The 9693-nt window shown below is 44.5% G+C and overlaps 1 protein-coding gene and 1 pseudogene across 1 annotated transcript; one reads left to right on the top strand and one right to left on the bottom strand.

Annotated features, from left to right (window-relative positions):
• Window positions 1–244: 244 nt before the first annotated feature.
• On the top strand, window positions 245–4368 carry LOC103648231 (uncharacterized). Its single transcript, XM_008672722.4, has 3 exons — window positions 245–1665; window positions 2799–2969; window positions 3819–4368. The coding sequence occupies exons 1-3, from the start codon at window positions 439–441 to the stop codon at window positions 4125–4127; spliced, it is 1707 nt and encodes a 568-aa protein (XP_008670944.1). The 5' UTR covers window positions 245–438; the 3' UTR covers window positions 4128–4368.
• Window positions 4369–5275: 907 nt separating this feature from the next.
• LOC103648230 (uncharacterized) lies at window positions 5276–9489 on the bottom strand (annotated as a pseudogene).
• Between the last annotated feature and the right edge of the window lie 204 nt (window positions 9490–9693).

Genomic DNA, 9693 nt, shown 5'->3' with positions numbered 1-9693 from the left:
GTATTACCTTTATTAATTATTAATTGCATGCTGCATCGATAAAGATGAGAGAACAAGTGAAATAAAAATTCTATTTTAGTCATTTTTAGTCGCTAAAAAGTAAACATGATAGATAAAATGAGTTTACTAAATTTTAGTTCTACCGTGTCTTAGACCCTATAATTTTAAACTTCGATTTAGTGACGTTCAAAAATAATTGAATTTCATCATATCTAATATCGATGTCCAATCGAAGCAGCATGATATGAATCATACGAGAGGTCAACTGACAACTGGCTTGGCTGTTTCCGTCCAAAAACTCGAACCTCCGTGACTGGGTCGGCCACGGCAATCTCGAAATCAACGAGATCGGCGACCAACACGGAGATCTCGAACCTCAGGAAAGATCCAACACAACCGAGGTGGAGGTGGTCTCGAGGCAGCGGTGTTGAATTGACGATGTGTGACATTTGGGAGGAATTCCGGGCGGCGCTTTGCATATCCGGTGGAAACCGCCGCCCGCCCCCAACCCTCCCTCCCCCGAATCTCGCCGGCGGCGGTGACGAAGATGGCGGTGGTGTCGAAAGTGGCGGCGGCCAGGAGGAGGGGGACATCATCAGTGCGCTACCCGACGACGTCCTCCTCTTCATCCTCAGCCGCCTCCCGTCCGCCGCCGCCGCGCGGACCAGCGTCCTCTCCAACCGCTGGCGCCTCCTCTGGGCGCAGCTCCCGGTGCTGTGGTTCCCGCTCCCCGCCGAACCGGCCCGCGCGCTGCCCTCGCCCGCTACCGCCGCGCGGACCAGGGACCGCTCCCACCGTTGGCGCCGCCGCCTCTTGGCGCATCTCCCAGCGCTGCGGTTCCCGCTCCCCGTCGGACCGGCCCGCGCGCTGCCCTCGCTTGCCTCCGCTCGCGCCGCACTCACCCAACACTCGGCACCCTCGCTCTGGATCCTGAGGATAGACGCTAACGACGCGGACCCGGTGGACGCGGCCGCGGTACTCCGCCTCGCCGCGCCCCGCCTCACCAACGCGCTCTTTCTCCGCAACGTGGTACCCGAGGATCGGAAGAAGGCCGTAGTGATGGAAGTCATTGAGCTGCCCTGCTTCGACAGGGCTGCACATCTTTTCCTCGACTTAGGTTACCTTCGCCTCGCATTTCCACCGTCGGGCGTGTTCACGAAGCTCACTGTGCTAGTTCTGAGCCACGTCCGGTTCCAAGGCGCCTTGGACATCGGCGACACCTTGTCGTCGGCCCGCTGCCCTTCGCTGCGACTACTCCATCTCTTCGACGCCCAAGGGGTGTCCAACCTTGGCATCTGTTCGGAGTCTCTCGTCAGTATGGTTCTGCATAACCTGAAAGGGTTACAGCAGCTCAGGGTTGTGTCGCCAATGCTGAGAGATCTGCATATGTTTAATTGCTTCTTCAAGAGGCAACCGGTGGCCAGCATCACTGCTCCAGTGGCTGACATCACTGCTCCGATTCTGGAAAAGTTCGGGTGGCTTGATGAATATGATCCGAGGTGGGTCCAGCTGGGTGAATTGTCCCAGCTACAGGTACTGGCGATCTCCTTCTTTGCAGGTGCATGGTATGGATTGGTTGAACATCAGTACAACCGGGGCAGTGTGAAGTTGTTGCAACGCTTTAGGGAGATCCGCGATCTTCACATCACGATCTTCTATCCAATTGTGAGTATATGCCTTTTATCATGGATTTCAAACTTTTCTTTACTTAAATATTGCTGAGTACAACCTTCCAGTAACTGCAAGTTTGTAACTACTTTGTAGTAGCAGTGATTGCTAAATCTTAATGTAGTGAAGCAACCGAATAATGTAGTTTAGAGACCGGGATGATACAACGCTACAAGTTTAGGGACCGTCAATGCATTTTACTCTAGATAAATCTTTGGTATATTCCGTCAAGTATCTCTTTGCAAACTCTTCTTATATCAGATTTTGGAAGAGGTTGAAGCTTGCCTCTTTACATTATTTTGGCACACTGTTTTATTCTTCTATGCACCCATGATTCTAGAGGCATTTGTGGGATATGTTCATGCCATTTCAGTGATGGACAAAATTTTCTTCAATTGATACAAATCCCTACGAACTTATATCAGCATTTCAAACACAATCCAGTATGACAAAAAATTACAAGTTTTAGGAACACCCCATTTCTTATCTAAAATTCTTGTTCAATTTGTTTTTCTGAAGTTTCACATTTGTAATGTATTTGTAGTCATTGATTTAAATCAAATCTTATTGAAGGATCATGTTTAGTCTTCCTTTTTCATAAAAATTTAATGCACATTGTACCTTATCAGATGATTGCAATACATCAGCCTCCTTTTGTCAGTTGTTCACGTAGATGCGCTGGTATAGTTGTAATATTTGGTCAAGGACGTGAATTCAAGGGTGGAGGGTAGTGGACATATTTAACTCAGTTATGGCCCAAACAGGGTGAGCGTGTAGTTCTCTAGTAATTGTGACCCTTTACTAGCTTTATTTAAGTAAGCCTGCTTGGGAAGTTTGCTGAACCCTGAGTGTTCAGAGGCTTTTGATACTGTTTCTCTGTGTCACTGTAGGCTCAAACCTAACACTTGTAATTTCATTGCTTCACGGTAATGAAATTCGGTCATGCTGTTGTGAAAAAAGATGTGATTCTTTACTGGAGACATCTGTGCCATTACTCAGCAGAACAAGTCTGAAGTAGTTCTGCAGCATTTTATAACGTTTATCCCTTGTGAGAAAATCATTTATTCTTGAAAGTTGCTTTATTTCTTGCTGCATATAAAATTTTCTTGTGGCCTAATATGAATTTGCAGAAGATCGTTTACTTCCACTACTGCACGGAAGGCCTGACCTCGCTGCTGGCTAAGAAATTACACCTGATCCTTCTAACATGTGGACATGCTATTGGCTCTTGTGTGTTCCATCTCCTTAAGATTTCTACTAGGATAAGAAGTCTGTTTCTGGATATACGTGAATCCATTAAGGTATTCTTCACTTTTATCAGCTATCTAATACTTTGGTTGCTTGGGAAGTGGTGGGATATTTTTATTTGGTGCACTAATGCCTGACCTATGGTAATACTTCTGGAGTTATGTTTTCTAATCTGCTTCATGTTTTATTTCTAGATGATACACTGTATGCAAACAGCTATGTGTTGCTCCAAAAAGTACAATGAAAAGTTGTCACAGTAATTTCGGTCCTAATTAAGTGCCGGTGCAGATTTTGCTCGCTGGCATCTGGTGATAAACTTATGATATGTTTTACACAGGGTTAGTACTAGCACTGATGGTACTTGTTAGGGTGGCACACTAAAGGCTCTGTTGAAACCCTAAGAAGCTAAATCCATCGATTATACACTATTTGTGATTGGCATAATTTTATGGATTTTTTCCCCTGCAACTCTCTCTGCGGTACAAACTCATTGCTGCAATTGGTTAAAACACCAAAAGAAAATCCGCTTTCCTTCTTAAAATACACAACTCTGGAGCACATAATCAAGTCTACAAGATTGACAGGCAACATAATTCCTCAGCTCTCTTTAGCTTACCGTGCGAAGAGTGGTACATGTACTTTGCCTTGTCCTGCTTTCGTCCACTTCATTTATCTGAATGTCCAGTAGAGAGAGCTCTGTCATCTTTATCTTGGGGCTGTGTTGGGCATCATCCATGTAAACGGCGTTCGTAGTTTGTACCAATGGAGCCCCCCCCCCCCCCCCCCCCCCCAAAAAAAATCTATATAAATCCTTTCCTCTTTCTAATGCTGTTCGTGATGTCAGTAGCCATTGTAAAGTTTGTTGTTTTTATTTAATCTTATGTTTATGCTTCTCATCTCAGGAACGAGCTGCTTGTTCACCAGACTGTGCTTGTCACCAGCAGCATGACTGGGAAAGCGAGGAGCTCGTGCTGAACTCTCTCCAGGAACTGAACGTTTGCGGACTTAGAGCAAACCGTGACTTCATGTTTGTGAAACGACTGCTGGGCTGGATGGGAGCGCTCAAATCAGTTACCATAATCTTCGATCCTAAAGCCACTGTCCACGAGGAGCTCTGCGAGGAGCTACTGGGCCTCTCTGGACCAGAGACTTGCGTGAAGATTTACCTGTATCGCGATGGGGCAAAGGTGATGTATACACCGGTAGGCTAGGGCAGTTTTAAGGGCGGAGAGTTCTCTTTCGCTGTTGCTGAGTAGTCTCATATGGCTGTAGCAGTGTATAACTGTGAATCCATGTGCTTGCTTCTGTTCTCGAAGACATACACCTTGTTTAGGTTGTTACAATTGTTAAGGATTTGTCTGGTGCAGCTGTAGATTCATAAAAAGTGAACTGAGAATTGTGAAAAACTAAAATTTATTTGGTTAAAGTAAATGTTAACTATAGATTTTATAAGAGCATGATAGCTTATAATATAAATGACATAAAACTGAAAAAAATAGGGTAGGAGGTGATTCTGAATTAAACTATCTTTTCTCTATATATTCAGAAATATATTCTACCGTTGTACCTATTTGGTTGAGATTTTGGATTTTTTGGCAGTGGATCTGATTCAGAAAGCTGAACTAAACACACCGTAAGGCTAATTGAAGGTTTACTGTTGTACACGTACAGCCAGTCCGGTCCGTTGTTTTAGAAAAAAAAAACGACGATGTCTGATCAAACTTAGGGCATGTTTAGAAGCACCTAGTTTTTAAGAAATTGGTTTATAAAAACTAGGGTGGTTCCAAACATATCAGTTTATAGAAACTAGATTATCAGGTTCTTAAAAATCAAAAAGAAACCAGTTTATAAAAAACTGAGGTAGTTCTAAATACCATAAACTAGTTTTTTTATATAAACCACTTTTTAAAAACTAGACATAAAAACTGAATTCTTAAAAAACTAGATTGCTTTCAAACAAGATCTTAGAAGATGATTCCAGGCTTCCAGCTGGTTTCTGGTTTTCTATATTCCAGAAACACAACGTAGAAGTGTATTGGATTGGCTGCATATTATATTTTTGAGTTTTTTAAGCTGGTGTCTTCAGTTTTACCCTTAGGGTTAGTTTGAGAACTCCATTTCCTATGGGATTTCTATTTTTCTAAGGGAAAATAAACTAATTTTCATTGGAAAAATATAAATCCCTTGCGAAAATGTGGTTCCAAAACTAGCCCTTAGTTATGTTTTTTCTCAGTTTTGTCCTTATAGTGTTATAGAGCAGAAGGACAAAATTGAGAAAAAAACACGACTAAAGGTACAAAATGAGGACACCAGTAAAACTGAGTGCACCATCTTTTTTTAAAGAAATGAGACGTGATAATGAGCAACCCAAACGAACAGATCTGTTTAAGAATTTCAACAGTGTAGTGTAGGTACAACCGAGGGACTGTAAGTTGGGTCCATGGGCACCAAAACGTTTTGTAGCATACTGCGTATGCCATTTCCCATGATATAGCATGGAAATGAAGCTAGTTTAACAAACCTTGCTGGGTTATTCATGACGTTCTAAGATTTACATTACAAGCCCCTCAAGGTGTTCTAGGTGCATTCAGAAGAGGAGAGAGGGGGGACCTAACCTAGCACTCATGAAAAGTCATGTCCCGGTTGCCCCTTCAGCTAATCCAAGCTTGACTGCAGAAACACGCAGTCCATTGGTTGCTTGGCTGGTTTCAGTCTCGGCAGGTTCCGTAGCCTGTGTTGCTAAAGCTCCTTCACTGCCAGAAGGTTCTCCCGACTTGCTTTTCTCGCGATCTCCACTGTCCTGAACTACACAAACCTCTTCATCGTTAGCAGAAGCTTCTCCTGGCCTCCTACCTTCACAAGCCCGACTGCCCTCTTCCGTGGAGGCCTCTCCATCGTCCCCGGAAGCTTCCTTCTCCTGACTTGCATTTCTTGCGAGCCAGACTGTCCTGATATACGGAAACATCTTCGCTTGCCAGTCGGAGCGTTCCCCGACTTTCTTCTCTTGCCAGTCGCAACGTCATGATCCTCGTCGTCACCAGCACCGGGCTGGGACTGGCTTGCGCACACGCCATTCTCAGAGTCGGCTTCCTCGATTCCAGCTTCTCTTGGCCTACTCGTTGGTTGTGGATCCTGGAAAGCTGGCGTGATCGAAGAACTTCCATTAACAGCGTGTAACACCGCAATCTAACTGCGTTTTGACAGAAACCGCCACAGCCATTGCATGGTCACCAATCGAAGTGTCACTGGGTGGACAGTGGACGAGATTCGCCAGTGCCTGGTAATAGCGGAACATGGCCAACGACGGCAGTGCCGATCCCCCCTGTCACGGCAGACCTTCGCTGACTTCAGTACATGCTTGCAAAGGTTCCCCTCCATTGACCAGCCACAGTCGCACAAGGCAAACTCAGAGCATGGGTCCAGTACGGCATGGGACTTCTCCTTAGTCGTCTGGCTGACCACGCTGGCATGATTGCCTTCGATGACAACGTCGGAATCTGGAATCTGCGTTCCCTGGCTCCATGGGTTTGGGCCACTGCTCCACTCGCTCCTCCAGTAACGTGAAAAGCTGTTCTTTCCTGAGAATTCATCCAGCCAGTAGTAAGAATGGACCTTCGTACCCAACTTATCGACCAACCAATCAGCACGCCAGTAGACACTTTCATCTGCCTCATTCAGCAGCCGCAGTTTTAGCAGGTGATGGTAACTCTCTATTGCTGAAGCTACCTGTGCACTAGCCAGCGGCGTGGTATTTAAGACAGTTATCCATGCCCCTGGAAGATATTTAACAGTCAGTAGTAGAGGATCTGACAGCAACCAAGAACCCTTTGGCAAGTACAGTAAAATCCAGAGATGGAAAAGCAAAATATGATACAGGAAAGGTACATGAACTGACTGAATCTTGGAAGCCATATAGCTTTGAAGTACTCTAGAAACCCAGCACAGTCAACAAAATCTTGCAGAAAGGCTTCAAATAATCCAACACCACCACTTCCTCTGCATATAATAATAGACATTGCGTCTCCAAGGACGTTTGGCCATTGCCGAACGCTTCTCAATGTCTGAACATTTGTTAACCAAATTTTTACGCCAAGCGTGCCGGATACGCCATAAACTGATCAGCACAGGGCAATGGAAGACTTCCCCTATTAAACATGTTATGTCGTCAGGCAATGCAGCACCAGGAAAAAGTAAAATGAAGTTAAAGAAAAACTATTCACTACCTTATTGTGCGAACTTTTGCCAAGGGATCATCAATAACAATAATAAAGCCATCCAACTGCCAAGTAGGATCTTTTGTATGCGCTCGATCATAAAGAGCACCCATCCATTTATATATTTCACCATGTGCAAAACTGGGGGTTATAATCCACGCAACAGGAATTGCATTTTTGTGCTGATCGAAAACAAGGATGCTGTGTACAGGATACTGCAAAATGCTGAATGGGAATGCTACAATGAAATGAGTAAATTTTAAACTACTACTGGAACAAATATCAACAAAAGAGCCATTGACAAACCTTTAGCTTGTTTGTTCCAAACTTTGAATCAGAAGCCATTAAAGTGTGGCTGCCAAACTGAATCATTTGCTGTAGCTGCCAATCTGTCTGGATGCCCAAGACAAAGGTGTCTGTATCTGAAAAATCTTCATAGAAGAACACACAATCCTGGTTGTTTTCAACCCATAAGTCAATACTAATAGCGTCATCATCATCAAGCTCATAAACAGACCGGCGTATTTTCCTTTCCATCAGTATCCTAACATATCTATGAGTAAGAAGATCGTCTCTATTTGATGGACCTCCTTGCTTTTCAACCATTCCAGTATGCCTCTGCATTATGGTCTCCACTGGAATACCAACATAGAGCACAGACATGACTTGAAGACGCAACACATCAGATATGTATGGTGCAAACATTGCCTTTGTCCCTACAGCCATCTTGTCCATAGAACCATGGCATGGCATGTCTTTCTTATCTACATGCTTGTTATGGTTATATATCACAAGAGCCACAGAAGGTTCAACAATCAAGCGCTTCACAATAAAATGACACACACACACCCTCTTTGTATTAGGGCGGCCAGCAGGTGTTTTTCTCTTTTCTGAGATGGGCCTGCTAGGCCGTACATTACCACCCTTCCTATAATCGTCTGGACCAAAAGAACACCAATACCTGCATGGAATGATGCCATAGTGTTCAAAATTGCACTCTGAATTTTAACATCTGCCTCTGGTTGGCGATAAGGAATAAGTGTTGGACTGCTGATAGACTAAGGAGGAGAGGGCTGCAACACCCGGTTGTTTGTGTTCTTTGTGACCAAGAGCAGGAAACAGTGCAACATCTTCTGTGTACTTGCAGTTTTGCCAGGCAATTTTGGCATGCTATTCTTGTTCCCTTGTGTCTTGGGGATCTCATTCCTGCTGTTGATGAAATCTCATTTGCTGATTGGTGGAGGAAGGCGCTTAAGAAGGTGCCCAAAATCAGAAAGAAAGGCTTCAACAGTCTCATTATTTTGGGGTCTTGGTGCCTATGGCTGACTAGAAACAAAGCTGTTTTTGATGGGGTAAACCCTTCCCTGTGTTTTGTTAAAAGCTTATTTCCGAATGAGCTAAGTTGTTGGGAGAGGGCTGGGGCTAAGCAGCTAGCAAGTTTTGGTCTTCCTGTTATTATGAGTAGGGTCTAGATTGTGGTCAAGTGTTCTGTTTGCCCTACGGGCATTGTATTTTGGTCCTCTTGGACCTTTTCCTCTCTTAATATAATGACGTGCAGTCCTCCTGCGCGTTCGAGAAAATTTTAACATCTGGAACAAGGAACTGCACTAATATATTCATTTGAAGAGGTGAGACAACTAAACAACCTAAAGCATGGGATCATGTCTGATGAAAAACGCAGGTAATGCTTCAAATTGCTTACAGAATATACTCAAGTATCCCATCAACTTAATCAGCACGAGCCTATCCATAGAATCCCTCCAGCCCTCCACCATTGACCATGAGATATCTGCTGCTGAGAACTCCAATGATGGTGGGTTCTGCAACTGGAAGAGTCAAAATTTCATCCCACCTAGTCATCTGCATGCATGTACAGCGGTCAACCTCATCACAGACAAGGACAAGTAGTGGTAAAAAAAAAATTAAATAGCCAATCAATTACAATACCACCAGTACCCCCAGTTTATCGTCTATACACCCATTTTCTAGTAACTCATCATTATGCCACTTTGGAAAGACTGTAGGACTATGTAGATGATGCCAGAAACTCACCACGAAAGCACCAAAGTCTTACTAACTTTCCCCTAGACCCAACTATTCTGTCGATTGTGTGCAACTTGATTAAACTAGGGCTTCAAACAGGGCGGAGCAGAGCACATGTAATCTCGACCCCCTGCCTCGTCAGCACAAAGCACACGTTGAGAACTACTTCGTTGACGTTGATCCAGAGGCGTGAGCTAAACTCATTCAACTCACAAGTCCTCCTCCCATGTCGGCGACGTCCTATTCCAATCGCGCTCCTCAGCGCGCACACACGATGTGGCAACCTCACCGCGACGCTCACGCTCTCTGATGCCATGCCTAGTTGCAACTTTAACTCATCGCCGCGCTCTGTCTCTTCCGCTGCTGGCTCGCGCTCTCTGTGACATGCTCCTGGAAGGCCACCCACTTGTGAGTTGAATGAGTTTAGTTTTAGTGACTAGATATTAGCATTGTGATGTGAGTTTAGTTTTTAGGGGAATTTCTTTTTTCAGCCGTCCCTAATATGATGTTTCGGAGAATA

This window comes from Zea mays, chromosome 2 (genome assembly GCF_902167145.1).
Source record: "Zea mays cultivar B73 chromosome 2, Zm-B73-REFERENCE-NAM-5.0, whole genome shotgun sequence".
In the NCBI taxonomy this organism is placed as follows: Eukaryota; Viridiplantae; Streptophyta; class Magnoliopsida; order Poales; family Poaceae; genus Zea; species Zea mays.
The sequence above is the reverse complement of the archived record's forward strand: the minus strand, read 5'-3'. Positions and strand labels throughout refer to the sequence as shown.

Coding starts and splice junctions, on each gene's coding strand:
- LOC103648231 (XM_008672722.4), top strand. CDS start 439: ATGTGTGACATTTGGGAGGAATTCCGGGCGGCGCTTTGCATATCCGGT. Junction 1,666..2,798: donor TCACGATCTTCTATCCAATT/GTGAGTATATGC, acceptor ATGAATTTGCAG/AAGATCGTTTACTTCCACTA. Junction 2,970..3,818: donor ATATACGTGAATCCATTAAG/GTATTCTTCACT, acceptor TTCTCATCTCAG/GAACGAGCTGCTTGTTCACC.